The 19,201-nt window shown below is 40.0% G+C and overlaps 1 protein-coding gene across 2 annotated transcripts in view; it reads left to right on the top strand.

Annotated features, from left to right (window-relative positions):
- Positions 1-19,201, top strand: part of fam184a (family with sequence similarity 184 member A) — a 296,890-nt gene that overhangs the window by 178,371 nt on the left and 99,318 nt on the right. For both annotated transcript variants that reach the window (XM_034699996.1, XM_034699997.1), the window contains exons 10-12: positions 3,076-3,198; positions 6,516-6,677; positions 10,869-10,990. In XM_034699996.1, the coding sequence (XP_034555887.1) occupies positions 3,076-3,198; positions 6,516-6,677; positions 10,869-10,990 (407 nt within the window). The remainder of the gene's footprint in view (positions 1-3,075; positions 3,199-6,515; positions 6,678-10,868; positions 10,991-19,201) is intronic.

Genomic DNA, 19,201 nt, shown 5'->3' with positions numbered 1-19,201 from the left:
AGCATATTGTTGGTGAAACTATTGGAAGGAACCAAAGGGAGTAAACTGGTTTGAAAGGCCCTTTAGCGTTTTAAAGGTCTCCTAACAGTTTAAGAAACACTGAAATGTGAGTATTTCTACTGTATCAGATTAAACTGACAGCTTGGGTTCTTGTGTTGGTCAGTTTTCACTTATTCGGATGAGGAACTGGACTCCCAGTTTTCATCCTGCCAGCAGAGATACTTCATCCGCCCTGTGACCCCCGAAGCGTCTGCAGAAATACAAGATGTCACGGAGCATTACACAAGATGTGATTTTTCACTCTGTCTTTCTTTCAGATGCATCGCTGTGTTTTTTATGGCACTATGTCACGAAATCAATGCTCTGAATGTTTTTTTTTTAATGGCACCACAAACTCCAGCCTTCCTGTGTAATGAATAATGGCGGCAGATTTCATTTGACATTACAGCAATTTCCCCCCTGCTCTAATTGTCCTTGGAAAGCAGCGATCATTGAACGCTATAACAGAAATGGTTCCCCATTCATCAGCGGGCGTAATAAGCTTTATTATTGGAACCATGCAAGAGCTCTTTCTCTTCTTTATGTCAAGGACAGAGGAGGGGTTTGAAGTGTTTTCAGGAATATGTTCAGACGATTTAATGTCAAACTAAAGGCTGATTTATACTTCTGCGTCTCCCCTACGCAGCAGGGGCTGACGCGGACATGAGCCCCACATACTTGTGCGTCGATGTGTCCGTGTCGCGCAGCAATTCTCCGCCGAAACGCCTGAGGGCAGTGCGGTCTCTCTGATAGCCGGCCGCCTGCTTCCGGTCCCGCTACGATCTCTGTTTACTTTTCCACAGCGATTCAGAGCGTGTTATGTTAATCTACAGCTGATACATGTTACTGTTTATCATACAGACATGATTACATGAAGAATAGAGAGGAGGAGATGAAATACACGGCCGATGTGCGGCCGATGTCTGGGATCCCGGAAGTGTTGTAAATGCGGGAAAGACAAAGCCGCCGAGCGGACCAATCACAGAGCTTGCGGTCCGCATCGGCTCTACGGGGAGTTACATTTTGGAGGAGGTGCACGTCAGCTACGTGCGTAGGCCTCGGCGTAGGTACGGGAGCTACGCGGACCCCCGGCGTAGGGTACGCTGTTGATTCAACGCAGAAGTATAAATCAGCCTTAAGTGGGACAGGAAGTCAGGTTTCGAATCTGCTCTGCAAATGTGATAAACTGGGTCTGATAATGTGTAAAACAAGGAAGCTGCTACAATGCACCTGCCTGTCAAGCAAATAAGCCACGCCCCTGTCTATGCAAATCTATGCAGAACTCTTGGAGCTCTATCCTACACCTGGCACAAAGCATCCTGTGGTGCAGCTCGAGTGTCATTGCTATCTTCCACTGGTTTTTACACTCAGTGCCCACATTGTGTAAATAATAAATGAGTCTGCGCTCACGTTAGCGCCCAGGGGCATGTCGGTCTCCGGCAGTAGGTCTCAGGTCAGTGACGCTTTACTCTCCTGTTATTTAGAGAGTGCAGTAGTGTGATAGTAAGATGGGCCGTAGAGTTCAAACTGCCTGTTAGTGGGTTGAGTTCATGTTACACCCAAAAAACACACTTTTGAATAATCAAGGGACTTAAACCAAAGTATTTGCACCTCGACCTTGGGCGCCAAGATTGTGACTGCTTTACTAGCAATGGTCAGACACGCTGTTTCACTTTGTGTCCTGCTGTTTAGACCATGATTTAATTCATCTGATGCCCATAATAACATATCTAATAATATAGAATAAATATATAATATAAAATTAATTTAAAATTAATTAAAAAAAATATATATATATATATACGAACTAACATGAAATTATATTAAAGAATAATAAAATGATAAAAAAAATGAAATGAAGAAAAAATACACACAAATAAATACAAAATAAAAATGAAGTAAAGAAAAATAAATACAAAATAAAATAAAATAACTTGAATGACTTAAATCAAAATAAAATGTAGTTAAGTGAATAGATACAAAATTAAGTTAAATTTAATTTAATTTAAAAATAAAGTAAAATACAAAAAAAATACGTAGAATAAAGAAAATACAAAATAAAATTACTTAATTGACTTAAATCAAAATAAAATAAAGTAAAATAAGTAGACATAAAATAAAACTACACTACATTTTATAATGAAATGAAAATTAAATAAAGAAAAAATACATGAAAATAATACAAAATAAAAAATAAATAGAGAAAAATAAATACAAAATAAAATAAGATTACTTAAATGACTGAAATAAAAGTTATATGTAGTAAAATAAAATAATAAAAAATATGAATTAAAAAAATTAACTTTAATTCATTTAATTATGATTTAGTGTAATAAAATTAAATACAAAAATGTAATGAAAAATTCACCCCTGGACAGTGTGAGAGTCAAATAAAGACCTGCTTAGACCAAAACTGTGTTTTGAATAATGTAATGTAAATAACCAATACTTCAGGCTTCCTGCATATCAGAAGATGATGGATCTGAATGAATTCAGTCTGGATATGTAGAGACTCAAGAGACAACGAGGCAAACTCTGAAAATACAGGATACTCATGAAGTGTGACTGAAGCACCTTATCTTGTTAATCCAGGTGATCCAACAGATGATGATGATGAATTTGCATGATTTAGATTAATTTAGAATAAGTTGACTTCAGACAGACTTGTTCAACACAAAAGTAAGGTGCATGTTGCTCTATAGTCGTACAAGTCAGACTGCTCAGCCTCGATCCTGAGGAAAGATGTTTTTTTAATGGAAACCTGAATAATTCCAGCTTCCTCTGACTCGTCACTTTCAGATATCCTATTACCTGGATGACTGAGAATCCCCATTGATGTATAACAGCATGTAAAACAGCATGAATACTGATGAAAACTTACATGGCTTCAATAAAAAAGGTCATTAATTCACTCGCCGAGGACACGAGCTGCCCCACTTTACTCTCTCAGCATGTCATTACATCTGGTGGTGGACGGTCTCTGGCTTTCATCACTGGTTATCTGACAGATCTGTGTTTGTGATGTTTCTCCAACAGGAGCTGGAGCAGCAGTTCGAGAGAGAGCGCCTCGCACTGGAGGAGCAGAAGACGCTTCTCCGACAGCAGCTGGACGAGCTGGGAGATGAGCTGAGCGCCAAACTCACCGCCGCCAACGACGAGGTAAACACCTGATGGAGGAGCTCTTAAAGGGACAGTCTGGCTTTTTTTTAAGGAGGGTTGTATGAGGTGCTTGTCAATAGCTAATGTATTAGCCACAGGGGATCTCAGGCAGCTTGTTGAGAAAGCTATAAATCGTTACAGACGGGACCTATTTATCACCTGATTAAGCTGATTTTAATGAAGTCCTCAACAACCAAATAAAACAATTATACATCCCTTGGAAGCTTAGTTTAAACTTTAACAGCTTACAGTCCAAGTCATTTCAGCTGTGCTTCATCGCTCTGGTATCAACAGAACCACAAACAGAAAAGGACTTGTAATGTAAACGCATGTTCAAATTCCAACCACTGGGAACTGGGCCTCACATATAGAGGTTTTAAACCTGGTGGCATCAGTCGCTGGTTCGACTCCCAGACACGACGATCTGCTTCATGTCTTCCCACATTTAATTTCTCTCTTGAGCTGTCCAGACCGAAGAAACAACCTAAAACTAACAAATCTTGTACTGGTAACTGTCATGAGTTGATGTTTAGTTTGTTTTTTCCTTGTGTTTGATGCCTTGGTTCATCCTATGTTTATTCTGTTATCCTTTGTCTCAGGGGCGTCAAACTCATTTCAGTTCAGGGGCCACATACAGCCGTAGTTGATCTGAAGTGGGCCGGACCAGTTAAATCACAACATAATAACCTATAAATAACAACAACTCAAACTGTTTCCCTTTGTTTTAGTGCAAAAGAGTGCAAGTACATTCTGAAATCATCACATTTAATAAACTATCTACAAAAAGAGATCTTGTATTTTTCACCATGATGAGTCTCATAGTGGGCCAAATATTTGACTCTTTAAGCCCTGAAACCTGCTGCAAACACATCAAACACACAGGTTACCCATTCACCTGACACACAGAGTGTAATGTTTACAGGAAAAGAACAGAGATTATAATAATTAAGAAGGTAAAGTTGATTATTTTGGACCCCTCAGCTCCAGCATGAACAGTTTGCTTGCTGGACAGTGTTGTGTTAGAAGTTAGTGGATCATTTTTTAGAGCTCTAAAAAAAAGTCCCTGAAAAAAAACACGCCTTTAAGGTGCGCTCAGTCAGCACTATGATTTTATGCGACCCCCAGAGGACAAATTTGAAATAGTAGTTACTTTTATTGAAAAATTGCAGTTAATGTCTTCTCTGTAACTTTTTCCGCGGGCCAGATTGGAAGCTCTGGTGGGCCGGTTTTGGCCCACGGGCCGCATGTTTGACATCCCTGCTTTGTCTCCTTGTGTGTTAAGTTAGTGTTAGTTTCTGCAGTGAAACTAGCAGAGTGAGCATTTCAGAAGCCCCTACTCCTTCTATGTTATGTTATGTTATGTTATGTCGTGTCTTGTCATGTCGTGTCATGTCGTGTCATGTTATGTCATGTTAAGTCATGTCATGTGTTGTGTTGTGTCATGTCGTGTCATGTCATGTCGTGTTATGTCATGTTATGTCATGTCATGTCATGTTATGTCATGTTAAGTCATGTCATGTGTTGTGTTGTCATGTCGTGTCATGTCATGTCGTGTTATGTCATGTTATGTCATGTCATGTCGTGTTATGTCATGTTATGTCGTGTTGTGTCATGTCGTGTCATGTCGTGTCATGTTATGTCATGTTATGTCATGTTATGTCATGTCGTGTTATGTCATGTTATGTCGTGTCATGCCATGTTGTGTTATGTCATGTCATGTCGTGTCATGTCGTGTTATGTCGTGTTATGTCATGTTATGTCGTGTCATGCCATGTTGTGTTATGTTATGTCATGTCATGTTATGTCATGTCGTGTTATGTCATGTCGTGTCATGTTATGTCACGTTATTTCATGTCGTGTTATGTCATGTCGTGTCATGTTATGTCATGTTATGTCATGTCGTGTCATGTTATGTCATGTTATGTCATGTTATGTCATGTCGTGTCATGTTATGTCATGTCCTGTCATGTCATGTTATGTCATGTTATGTCATGTCGTGTTATATCATGTTATGTCGTTGTGTCATGTCATGTTATGTCATGTTGTCATGTCGTGTCATGTCGTGTCATGTCGTGTCATGTCGTGTCGTGTCGTGTCATGTCGTGTCATGTCGTGTCATGTCGTGTCGTGTCGTGTCATGTCATGTCATGTCATGTCATGTCGTGTTATGTCATGTTGTGTCATGTCGTGTTTTGTCATGTAGTGTTATGTCATGTCATGTCGTGTCATGTCATGTCATGTTATGTCATGTCGTGTTATGTCATGTTGTGTCATGTCGTGTTTTGTCATGTAGTGTTATGTCATGTCATGTTATGCATGCTACTTTTAATATATTAGCTTATAATTTCATCTTCATATTCGTTCATCATCTAGTATTTTGGTCACTTTATTTCTCAGTTTTTAGACTTTTCTGTTTATTTTCTTTTTTTTTTTAAATGATCTTTTTATTTATTTTCAACATTTTATAACATACAAGGCGAAAAACAAACACGAGAGGAAAGCCAAAAGAAGAGGGGAAAAAGAGGAAAAAATAAATAAAATAAAACAAATAAAAACAGTTTGTAAAACACAAATACGTACATTATAATAAGTGCAAATAATAAGTGCAAATACATAAACCATGGTCATATTACATTGTCTTTTTGTGTATGTGCGTTGTTCCAGACGTAAGTTTTCATTCAAAGTGTGTTTGAACAGGCTAAATGTAGGGGGTCTGTGCTGACTCCATCTGAGAAGGATACATGTCTTCGCTATGTAGGATATCATAGCAATCCTCTTCGTGTGTGTGGGATCCAGTGTTTTGTTCAGTTCTGTACCAAAAAGATAACATATTGGTGTACAGTCCAGTGAGGTCCCCACAACCTTGACAGTCTTTCTCTTTATTTTCCACTTACAGAAAACAGGACCGTTGCATGTAAATAAACACATGAAGTTTTAAAGAAAGAGAGAAACTTTATTTACACAGTTTGCTCAGTCCTGCTCGGTCGGCACTATTATACTCTCCTGTGCATTAACCTGTCACGATTTGTTTGCTGCTGTTGTTTGTGCACTTAAGGCACAGCTGAACTTTACCCTGAACATCGAGGTAAATTAATATCTGATGCAAAGCAAAACTACAGTATGTTGCCACGTCTGCAGAAAACTGCGAGCCCCACTCATTTAAAACGCCACATAAAAATGGTTATTGATGCATTTTTGATGGAGATTCCACCTCGCTGAGCATAAAATGCTGATGTAGTCTCGAGGCTGAGAGGAGAGTTTCAGTTCAGTCTTCCTGTCTTATTCTTTCTTTTCTTAATAACTCCGTCTCTCTTCAGGTGACCCGGCTGCAGCAGGAGGTGCAGCAGGGAGAGCAGGACATCGGATCAGCTGAGGGACAGATCTCCACTATGAAGGAGGCGCAGGACAAACTGCTGGAGGAGCTGGACGCTACCAGAGCCAGACTGAGAGAGACCAGCAATCTGCTGACTGCACTGCAGGTCTGAGAAACCCACAAACACACACCCACAGAAGTTTATTCAGTGTTTGTCAGGACAACCGCTGGCCTTGTTTAAACCCGGCATTAAGATGCATCCTGGGTGATTCAGTCACGAGTGGACGGCTCTGAGGAGAGGTGTGAATGCACTTGAGGTGCATTAAGGATGCACTCAGACCCCGTTACTCAGACCACATCCAGAGTCGCTGCAGGCTGTTTTTATTCTATGTTTTATCAACACATGCACGTTTTCTGTCCATACTCTCTGAGCAGGGTGTGCAGGAGTGATTCTTCCTGTGTTTCCTGCTACACCGAGCAGCTTCTTAACACTCTGCAAACATCCTGAGGGCTTGATTATCAAAGAATAGACTGCAGCCGTTGAAAGCACCGTGATAAAACAACTTTATGAGCCCTTCTTCATCATTAAACAACAGCTCATGCCAGCAAGCAACTGCTGTCTGCTTTATATTAGCATTAGATAAAAGCCAAACCGTTAGTTACACACAATCAAAAGGTAATGTTAGCATTTAGCCACTGGACAGATAATGTTTATACTCGCTGGAGAGTAAACCAAGCAACATGTGGGAGAATGTGGGACCACGATACTGAGATGTAGTCGAAGCATTTCTATTGAAGCTGTTAGCTTACAGGCTAAATTTCAACAACGATTCCTCACTGCAGGTAACAGCAAATGTATCTTGCTTGAATGCATTTTCTCAAACTCATATTTTGAGCTTGAGGGGGGAAACATAGGCAACAAAGATGCTGACAGGCCGGCTGGTCTCAGGAAGGTGACAGACCTACATTTTGGAAAACAAGAGCAAACCAAATGGGCAGCTTTGACTTAATTTTTGGGAATGCAGAAGAAGTGTGATAAAAACTGGACACCTGGTTACCCGACTGGGCGGTGGCTGTTGTCTCATAGTAGCTAAAAGATTATTTCTTACCTTGAAAAATGACTCTTCAATGATGCTGACAACGAGGAGATGATATAAGTAATTACAATTGTAAAATTCCCTTTGTTTATAGAACTTCAAGCTTAGAGACGCAGCATTTTACATTTTTATTTATATAGAACCTTTCATACATTCAAGCATGCAGCCCAAGATAAGATAAGATAAGATAAGATATTACTTTATTGATCCCCCGGGGGGGAAATTCAGTTGTTACAGCAACCCAGACATAAGTACAATCAAGAAAGAAGTTTCAATAAGTACAAAAATAAGTACAAAATAAAAATAAAACAAAAATAAAACAAAATAACATAAAATAAAAATTAAAAATAAAAATAAAATAAAAATAAGTAAAATAAAATAGATAAATAGAGCTAGAGTACAATTTAGATATATACAATGTTACAAATGGAATTTAAATTAAATAAAAGTAATTACAGGCAGTATTAACAAAAATTGTTTCAGTAGTGACTGTTACGGCTTGAGCAAAGGACTAGGACCCAAATGCAGAGTACAGGGAAAAAGTATTTATTAAGCAAAAACCAAGGTTCAACAAAAAGCGCCTTGCGGGTAAAAACAACTGAGAAAAAGTACAAAACTAGGAGTAACACAAAATCACCCAAAAGGGGAAAAAGGTTCTATCAAAAACTCACAAACAAAAACTAGGAATCAATCCGCTGGAAACAACTCGAGATAAGTAAACAGAAAATCGTGGCTTGAATCTCCTCAGGAGCAAGGCTACAACGGGACATGGAGCATGCGGCTAGAGGAATAATCTGGCACTGGAGGAGTGTTTGGTGGTGGCTTAAGAAGCCAGTGCTGATGAGCAGATCAGGGACAGGTGTGCCTGATGAGCCTCACTGCTGAGGAGACCGGCCCCGCCCCTACCCATGCAACCTGCAGGCAGAGAGAGAGAGGGTTAGGGCAAATCACACAACAAATCAGGACCATAACAGTGACAGGTTGACATGGTGTGATTATGGTTGGTAATGACAAATTAAGCAATAAATAGAAATAATATTTGTATGTAATATGACCATGGGTTGTAGTTAGAATAGTAATGTAATATAACATAATATAATATAGAAAGATAATTATATAATACAGTATATTATACATTATAATGCCAGCAGCAGTCAAGAGAGAGTTCAGGATGGGATGATGGAGTGTGACAGACAGAGCAGGGATGTTATGGATCTGTTCATGGGGGGGGTGTCAGTGGTCAGCATGGTGCAGTCTGTGGCCTCCGTTACTGTTAAACAGTCTGATGGCGGTGGACACAAAGGAGCGCCTGAAGCGTTCAGTCTTGCACCGTGGTGGAATGATGCGCTGACTGAACGAGCTCCCCATCAGCCACAGCTCATCATGGAGAGGGTGAGAGGATGTTGTCCAGGATGACTCGCAGTTTGTCCATTAACCTCCTCTCAGCCACTGACTCCAGACTGTCCAGTTCTAGGCCAACCACAGAGCGGGCCTTTCTTTACCAGCTTGTTGAGCTTGCTGGCCTCACCCGTCTTGATACCTCCACCCCAGCACGCCACAGCAAAGAAGAGAGCACTGTCACCACAGACTGATAGGAAGGTCTTCAGAAGCCTGCTGCAGACACTGAAGGACCTGAGTCTCCTCAGGAAGAATAGTCTGCTCTGTCCCTTCCTGTAGATGGCATCAGTGTTGGTGGACCAGTCCAGTTTATTGTTTATTTGGACCCCAAGGTACTTGTATGAGTACTTGTATGGTACAAAGTGCTTCACAAAAGAACCGAGGCAGAAGACAACAGCAATAGTAAAAAATGAAGCATGGGTTAATGCAAGATAGAGGAAAATAATATGAAATACTCAAAAATAAAAATCAAATCACAAGAATAAAATATATGATCTAAAATCAGAATAACAAAATAAAATCATTAAAATAAAATCAATAAGATAAAATCAGATAAATATTTTAAAAAATATTACATTAAAATCAAATAAATACCAGAAGAATAAATTAAGATTATTACATTAAAATCAATAAAATAAAATTAGAGAAATACTAGAAAAATAAGATAACTTAAAAATAAAATTATATAAAATAAGTGTAATAAAATGAAAAGATGCTAAAAACAAGTAATATGAAATACTTAAAAAAATATAAATTAAATCATTACAAAAAAATCAATGAGATAAAATCAGATAAATATTTTTAAAAATATTACAATAAAATCGAATAAATACCAGAAAAATAAATTAAGATTATTACATAAAAATCAATAAAATAAAATTAGAGAAATACTAGAAAAATAAGATAACTTAAAAATAAAATAATATAAAATAAGTGTAATAAAATGAAAAGATGCTAAAAAAAAAGTAATATGAAATACTTAAAAAATATAAATTAAATCATAAAAAAAAATCAATAAGATAAAATCAGACAAATAAAAAAGTAAAAACATTCCAATATAATAAGAGAAATACCAGAAAATGAAATAAAACCAATAAAATAAAATGATATAAAATAATATTGAATGCAATAAAAATAAAAATGATGCTACAACAAGACAGAGGTAAGTTATATAAATACTTAAAAATAGAAATTATATTATTACAATAATGCCAATAAAATAAAATCAGGTTAATATCAGAAAAATAAAATACCTTAAGATAAGATAGAATGAAATAAAAATAAAAAATATTCCAAAAACAATGGTCATAGTGGTAATAGTGGTAATGCATTCCAGGGCAAAAAAAAAGAAATGACTCCAAGTTGAAAGCCAGATTAAAAAGGTAAGTCCTAACTTCAGTTTCCAGCTTTGTTGATAGAGCAGGCGCCCTGTAGAGAGGTGAAACCATCAGTGCTCTGGTTAATGGTTTAAATCCCCCCTGAGACCGTGCAGTGCATGTCCTCCTCACTCTCTCTTTTCAGTCCTGTCAATAAAGCCAAAGGCCAAAATAAAAATCAGAACTAAAAGCATCACATTTGAGCTTCCCACTCTGAAATGTCAGACGGAGAATGGCCGCCGTGTAAACCGGCTAAAATTGGACCAAATGGGTTTTGAAGGGCTTCCATGTCACCACGGTTTATGGACCGACACAACGGCAGGAACACTTTGCTTGTGTGTTATCGCTCTAACCTTCTGTCACAGCTCGATAAAAAACAGAAAGTTCTCAGAGATTTTAAAAGAAACCATTTCTCTGTCAAGGCCGGGGAGAAAAAAGCTCACCAGCTTCCACACGATGTTTCATCGTCTTCTTCCTGTTTCTCAGGGAGAGCTGGAGACCCAGAAGAGACAGCATGAAGCCAAACTCATCACCACCAAAGAAGAAGAAAAACTTAAGATGGACAAGATGGCTCTGGAGCTGGAGCTTAAATGGACTGAAACACTCAGGTAGGTGTATGTGTGTGTGTGTCTTAGTGTGTGTGTGTTTTGGAAGAGCAGCACTCACGGTCTTTGTCTCGTCCTTTAACAGAGAGAGCATGAAATTAAGAATGGATTGGAAGGAAGCCTATTTTTATCTCCCACACACACACACACACACAGAGGTCACCGGGCTCTGATATTGACCGTGACAGAGCATTATCCTTAGCGGGCTCTGCAACTTCGCGGCTCATTCTACTGTTAAAGCCGCCTGCCTCAAAGTCTGGGTTAGCGTCCTCAGAGCTCCTGCGGTGCTTAAATCAAAACCCTGCAGAATAAAATCGACTGTTTCCAGGTGTGCACTGACGTTCCTTTCACAGCTGCCTCTAAATGCCTCTACTAGAGTTAATCTCAGCATTAGTTCATGTCTTAATGATCCAAACAGCAGAACAGATTTTGGCGATTTAATGCCAAAGGGACTCTGAACCTGCTTGACTTTTTAATGTGCTTTAAAGGTGACATATTATGCTATTTCTCATCAAAATATATTGGTCTAAGAGGTCCCCAAAACATGTCTTTAAAGTTTATTGCTCAAAAAAACACTTTGAAATCAGATTTTGTCATGCCTGTAAACCCCTCTTTTTCAGCCCTGCTCAGAACAGGCTGTTTTCTGTGTCTGTGCCTTTAAATGAGAATGAGCTCTCTGACCACGCCCCCTCAGGAAGTGGATGTGCCCTCCTCGGCTGTCCAGCACATTCGGCCCGGGGGCCAATTGCGGCCCAAGGTCCATTTATTTATGGCCCCCAAGCTTCCATCTTAAATTGTGTTATTTATAGCACATAAATTAATCACCTTCTGAATCATCTGTACATTTGCAGTTTCTTTCAAGCGCACAAACAAAACTAAAGTCAATCCAGAATTATCTCAAAAAGCTTCATATGGACTACCTCTCTAAAGCCAAAGCTCTGGGAATTCTTCAAGACGGCAATAAAGAAGAAACACAAGAACTCTTAAAGCTGACAGGTTTTCAAATGAAAGTTTTCATCATGATGTGGAAATGTTCTTGATGAACACTAAAAGTCCAGAAGACACAAAAGAGGACACAAGACAAGATCAAAATTATGAAATTGTGCAGAAAAGGTAAAATTAGGTGTATAAAAAATGTTCAGAACTCAGGAAAGTAATGACTTTGTTCTTAATATGTTGTCTGCTGGTCAGAACAGTTTTAAAAACAACATGAAAAAGAAGTGTGATGAAATCCAGATCGTGATCCTGCCATAGGAAAATAATGAGACAATATTTTTCCCACATTGCCCGACCCTGATGAAAAACATTTAAGAGATAACGTTTGCTAATCTTTACATGGTACTTCCTAGTTACTGTTTGATTGAGAAAACATTTAAAATAATTGTTATTAAATATTTCATATATAACTTTTAGGATTCCAAAGTCTCAGTAGGAGCCACTGGCCCTGAGGTATTCTGACAACATCATATGTGGCCCTCTTTGAAAAAAGTTTGGACACCCCTGGTCTAAGAGGTCCCCAAAACATGTCTTTAAAGTTTATGCTCATAAAAACACTTTGAAATCAGATTTTGGTCTGCCTGAAAACCCCTCTTTTTCAGCCCTGCTCAGAACAGACTGTTTTCTGTGTCTGTGCCTTTAAATGAGAATGAGCTCTCTGACCACGCCCCCTCAGGAAGTGGATGTGGCTGTCGGCCCTCCAGCACGTTGATCTAATGTTTACATGTTGGCTGCTCACAGACCCGTGTTACTTCAACCCTCTGAATCTGATCCAGAATCTGATCCTGAAGGAGAGGCGCCTGCAGCAGGACCTTTCTGAACCATTGGTCACAGATTTAGTGTTCCTTGTTGTTTGATTTGTCAGTATGTCGACGTGTGTCTTGGTACACAGCTATGAACATCTAGCTAAGTGGCTATGCTAACTAGCACTAGCACTTTTCAATGAAAATTAAAAATCATCCACTAGATCTTCAAATCTGCAGACGTGGGGAGTAAAACCGACCTTTGTGTTTATTAAGACAGCCTACAACTAGCATGCCTCCCTCCTAAGCTCCTTGTTAGCACACATGTGTGCAGGGAATGAAAAACGGAGGAGGGGTTGAGTTGTATTATCACCTTTCCATCTGATTCCTCAAATTGAAGAAGGGGCGTGACCTTGTTGCTTTACATCCCAGGTAAACGCCTTGACAAGCTTACACAACCGCTCCTCATCCAGCCGTCTGGTGAACTTAGAGTTTAAAAGACTGTCCCGGGGTTTTGCTCGTCCAAATCTGAAAGCAGAAACTTCTTATTTTTCAGACGCCGTGTCCCAGTTACCCTGGATAATCCGCAGACTGCGACTGTATTCACAGGGACTATATTTCCCCCGTTTAAAAGTTGTGCCAGTGAAAGCTGTCCACGGTGACGTCTGCGGATCATCCAGAATAATTGGGACACTGTTTTTGTTGATAGAATTTTCCTTTGAATATTTTAAAACTATTTTTGTAACGCTGTGGGCACCATTATGAAACTTGAGTCGTATCAGTATCACTGGGAGGACAATAGAAATGTGACAAATATCTCAAACATGGAGGATGAGACAATGATCCTTCAAGTGAAGAGACACAGGGGATCATTGTCTCAAAGGACAACACATGCTTGTTGTGCATTCATGTGTTGGAGGTCAACAATAACCACAAGTTGCTGCTGTTAGTTGGAAACTTTACTTTTTTATATATAGCGCCGAATCACAACAAAACACTATCTGAAGACTCTTTCCAAACAGAGCAGGTCTAGACCGGACTCTATGTTCTATTATTAACAAAGACCCAACATCAAGACAGGATCAGATCCAGTCCCATCTTACAGACAGGACTCAGTCTGATCTCATCTTAATCCACCATGAGCAGAGCACTTTGCAGCATTTAGCAAGTTACAGTGGCAAGGACAAACTTCCTTTAACAGGCAGAAACCTCCAGCAGGACCAGACTCATGTTTTATTTTAATTTAAGCAAACAAAACCAGAACCAACTCAAGCAAACAGAACCAGAACCAGAACCAAACTCAAGCAAACAATACCAGGCTTAGGTTTATGATTAATGTTAGGGTCAGGGTTAGGGTCAGGGTTAGGGTTAGGGTTAGGGTTGGGGTTAGGGTTAGCGTTAGGGTTAGGGTTGGGGTTAGGGTTAGGGTTGGGGTTAGGGTTAGGGTTAGGGTTAACCTTAATCAAACAGAACCAGAACCAACTCAAGCAAACAGAACCAGAACCAAATTCAAGCAAACAGAACCAGAACCAAACTCAAGCAAACAGAACCAGAACCAAACTCAAGCAAACAGAACCAGAACCAGAACCAACCTCAAGCAAACAGAACCAGGCTTAGGTTTATGATTAATGTTAGGGTCAGGGTTAGGGTCAGGGTTAGGGTTAGGGTTAGGGTTGGGGTTAGGGTTAGCGTTAGGGTTAGGGTTGGGGTTAGGGTTAGGGTTGGGGTTAGGGTTAGGGTTAGGGTTAACCTTAATCAAACAGAACCAGAACCAACTCAAGCAAACAGAACCAGAACCAAACTCAAGCAAACAGAACCAGAACCAAACTCAAGCAAACAGAACCAGAACCAGAACCAACCTCAAGCAAACAGAACCAGAACCAACTCAAGCCAACAGAACCAGAACCAAACACAAGCAAACAGAACCAGAACCAAACAGAACCAGAACCAACTCAAGCAAACAGAACCAGAACCAATTTAAGCAAACAGAACCAGAACCAAATTCAAGTAAACAGAACCAGAACCAAACTCAAGCAAACAGAACCAGAACCAACTCAAGCAAACAGAACCAGAACCAAATCAAGCAAACAGAACCAGAACCAGAACCAAACTCAAGCAAACAGAACCAGAACCAAACTCAAGCAAACAGAACCAGAACCAACTCAAGCAAACAGAACCAGAACCAAACAGAACCAGAACCAATTTAAGCAAACAGACCCGGATCAATTCAAGCAAACAGAACCAGAACCATACTCAAGCAAACAGAACCAGAACCATACTCAAGCAAACAGAACCAGAACCAAACAGAACCAGAACCAACTCAAGCAAACAGAACCAGAACCTATTTAAGCAAACAGACCCGGACCAATTTAAGCAAACAGAACCAGAACCATACTCAAGCAAACAGAACCAGAACCATACTCAAGCAAACAGAACCAGAACCAACTCAAACAAACAGAACCAAGGTTAGGGTTAGGGTTAGGGTTCAGCACATACTGCCATGTTGTCACCACTCAAAAATGTACTGCCCCCTCTTGCCACCCCATAAATATTTTCTACATGTTCCCCTGGAGAGAGGGATAGAGGGAGATGAACTGAGAGAGAGATGATGGTGGTGAGATGGATAGTAGTAGATCTTATCGCTGGAGTCTACACATGGCACATGAGGGAGGCTTTAATTGGATGACAGGTGTCAATCGATCACTTATGGGATGTCACTTCTAACGCCTGTTGAAATTTACACGCCATTTTGAGCAAATACTGAGTCTCAACCAACACTTTTGATTCTTTCTATTGCTGCACACACTCTGTGTCAAGGATACTGTGTATCTTTTTATATACACACCTCTGTTCCTTCCATGTGAACTCATCCACTGCTTCAGTAAACTCAAAGGCTTTAAACATCCTCTTATAACACTCAAATCATCGAATCATTGAATGTGTGTGGGCTCCTCTCAAATCAATCCCTTCACTGGAGGTTCACAGAAAAAAAAAAAAAAGAAGCTAAATAGAGTTTTATTTTTCCTGGACAGTGAGACATAAAATCGTATTTGTTTGATTTTCTCACAGTAACTCAGGCCGGACTTCTGCTCCGACCATAATTGTCATGGAAGAGGTCGACCAAGCTTTTACTGGGTGCACAAACAACACAGCCACAACCCAGGAACTCATTACTGACATCTGATGCATGCCTAATCCCAGAATACCCATTCAAACAAATGAAACTCCCATCACCATCAACGAGTCTTTTAGAGTCCCCTGAACGCACATTAGCACTAACCAAAAGTGGAAAACTAACATTTAGCACATCAGTGGAGACGCTCGGCTACATTACTTCATCAAACTGCATAAAAATACCAGATTAGGGAGTCTACTAAACTCAGAGTCCATCTTCACATCATTTTAACAGTATGTTCTCAAAGTGGAGTCACAACAAGGCATGTAAATCCAGCTCCCCTGGGTTTAATCTCTACGTCTTTACTGAACTGTAAGGCAAGCAAAGACAATCATCTTGGACGTTTAACATCTTTCTCATTACCTCTGTTGGAGGATTATGTGATGTACAGAATCTATGCTATCAACCTCTGCAGACAGGGTCAATTTAAACCATGCTGTTTGGCTAATTTCAAGAAAGTCCGGTGCCAGAAAGCAAATTTGTTTCTGCACAATTCCAGAGGCAACACGTGTCCCTCTGCCTGCAGTGTGATTTAGAACGAATATGTTATACAGTTTTATAAATGGAGTAGAGACCAAAATATTTTTTGCACCTGATGCAGATATGGGCTCTTTAATATGAGCTCTAATGGGGCTTCCTTGGGTTTTGGAGCGAGCCTCAAGTGGACACTCATGGAACTGCAGGTTTTGGCACAGTGGCATCTGCTTCTTAGGCTTTATCTTTAAATATCCATACATACATACATCCATAAACACATACATACACAGTGTTGTAAGTAAGTAAACTTTATCTAGCATAGCACTTTTCACAGAGCATAGTCACAAAGTGCTTCACAGAGTTTCAATATCGACAAGACAATACAAAGTGTAATAAATAAGATAATAATGAAAGCAGACAAATTACAAAAGATAGTCAAAAGCGATGACAAACAAGTGAGTCTTAAGATGCTTTTTAAAAGCTTCAGTGGAATCAGCACAGGGCACAGGCAGAAGATTGTCTACACAGCAAGCAGACCCTGGTCTGAGGATCTGAGGGGTCTAATGGGGATGTAAGCGTGGAGCAGGTTGGAGATACATATATGAGGATGCTTGATGATGGATAGCTTTACATGTTAATATGAAGATCTTAAACTGTATTCTGGATTTGATTGGCAGCCAGTGTAAGGAGAATAGAATGGGGGTGATGTGGGTTGTTTTGCTGGACCTGGTTAACGGTCTTATGGCAGCGTTTTGAATTAATTGTAGTCGGTCAAGAGTAGATTTGTGTAAGTTAACTTAAAAAATGAACTAGTTCTGGTTCATTTTTTTAGCTGGATCTCTGTGGCTCCTATACATCAGTCTCCAGCCCTTAATCACTGATATTTACTAAACTACATGACTTACTGTACTCTACTGTAGAATTATAGACAGGTATTAAAGCTAGGGTTGGTAGTCTCGGAAAACCAGCATGAATTTGAATGTAGCATTTCCTCATGACTCCGTCTAACCCCTCCCCTCCTCCCTCGGAGCTCCTCCAAAACGACGCCCCCCCGCTCACATGCACGAGCGCCGCTGATTCTCGACCATATGATGGTGACTGATTCAAAACCGGTCCTCACCAAAACATTCTCATAGTGAAAGTTAAAAACACAAACAAACATGGCTGCTGTTAGTACTCAAAACTGTCATGCTAACATTATCCAGTTGTACTGGTGACACGATATCAGGAGAAAAGTTATAACACATATATAATACTGTAACAGCTCTACTGTTTGTTAAACGCGTTCAGTGTAGATGTTCTTAATTCCTACAGTGTTGACGGTCAGTGAAGGCATCAGGAGAGGTGTAGAGAGTGTGAGCGGGAGAGAGGAGAGACAAGAGGAGAGGTTCTTCATTCATTCAAACATGGATTGTTGTTTTGTTGGTTGGCGTGATCACGGCCGACAGTGACCGGTTATTAAAGATCAACGTGTTCACGAATTGGCTCGTCATCCCTACAGCGTCCGGACGGACGCTACAATAAATATATATTTTCTGTAGGACTTACTGAACGTCATTAATTATTCTGCTTGTTGGTGAGAGCTTTTTAGACTCTGATCCGGACTACAGTCCTGAGCAAAGCACCTCATCAGGTCAGAGGGGACAGGCCCGAGGACGAGCGAGAGGGGCAGTCAGTAGAGTCAGGGGAAGCAGAGGCAGGAGACGGGGACTCAGAGGAGTGAATGCTGTGGGAAATGTACGCGCAGGAGGCGGGCAGAACGGCTGGACGGGATTTGAATGGTTTAAAATTTTGGCACCCAAAAAACAGTGATTGGTTGGTGTTTTCCCAGGTTTACTCCGGCTGTAGATAGCAGCTTTTCTTCACTCTTTTTTAAGAACACATTATGTATTGATTACCATCAGGACATAAAGATCATTTTAACCAGTATAGTGAATGCTAGCATGATCCAGTTGTACTGGTGACACGATATCAGGAGAAAAGTTATAACACATATATAATACTGTAACAGCTCTACTGTTTGTTAAACGTGTTCAGTGTAGATGTTCTTAATTCCTAAAGTGTTGATGGTCAGTGAAGGCATCTGGAGAGGTGTAGAGTGTGTAAACGGGAGAGAGGAGAGACAAGAGGAGAAGTTCTTCATTCATTCAAACATTGATTGTTGTTTTGTTGGTTGGCGTGATCACGGCCGACAGTGACCGGTTATTAAAGATCAACGTGTTCACGAATTGGCTCGTCATCACTACAGCGTCCGGACGGACGCTACAATAAATATATATTTTCTGTAGGACTTACTGAACGTCATTAATTATTCTGCTTGTTAATGAGAGCTTTTTAGACTCTGATCCAGACTACAGTCCTGAGAAAAGCACCTCATCAGGTCAGAGGGGACAGGTCGAGCGAGAGGGGCAGTAAATAGAGTCAGGGGAAGTAGAGGCAGGAGACGGGGACTCGGAGGAGTGCACGCCGGGGAAATGTACGCGCAGGAGGAGGGCAGAACGGCTTAACGGGATTTGATTGGTTTAAAATTTGGGGAGCCAAAAAACGGTGATTGGTTGGTGTTTTCCCAGGTTTACTCCGGCTGTAGATAGCAGCTTTTTTTCACTCTTTTTTAAGAACACATTATGTATTGATTAGCATCAGGACATAAAGATCATTTTAACCAGTATGACAAAAAGTGTATCTAAATCTGATTACCAACCCCAGCTTTAAGTGTAAAAGCCAATAAAATCTGCAAATATGAAAACTTAGAAACACACATCTAGCTCTGCACAGCTAAAGGAACCGACTTCAACGCCCCGATACACGGGGAGCATCCCCTAA

Source organism: Notolabrus celidotus, chromosome 13, assembly GCF_009762535.1.
Source record: "Notolabrus celidotus isolate fNotCel1 chromosome 13, fNotCel1.pri, whole genome shotgun sequence".
In the NCBI taxonomy this organism is placed as follows: domain Eukaryota; kingdom Metazoa; phylum Chordata; class Actinopteri; order Labriformes; family Labridae; genus Notolabrus; species Notolabrus celidotus.
This window is presented reverse-complemented; position numbering and strand designations above follow the sequence as displayed.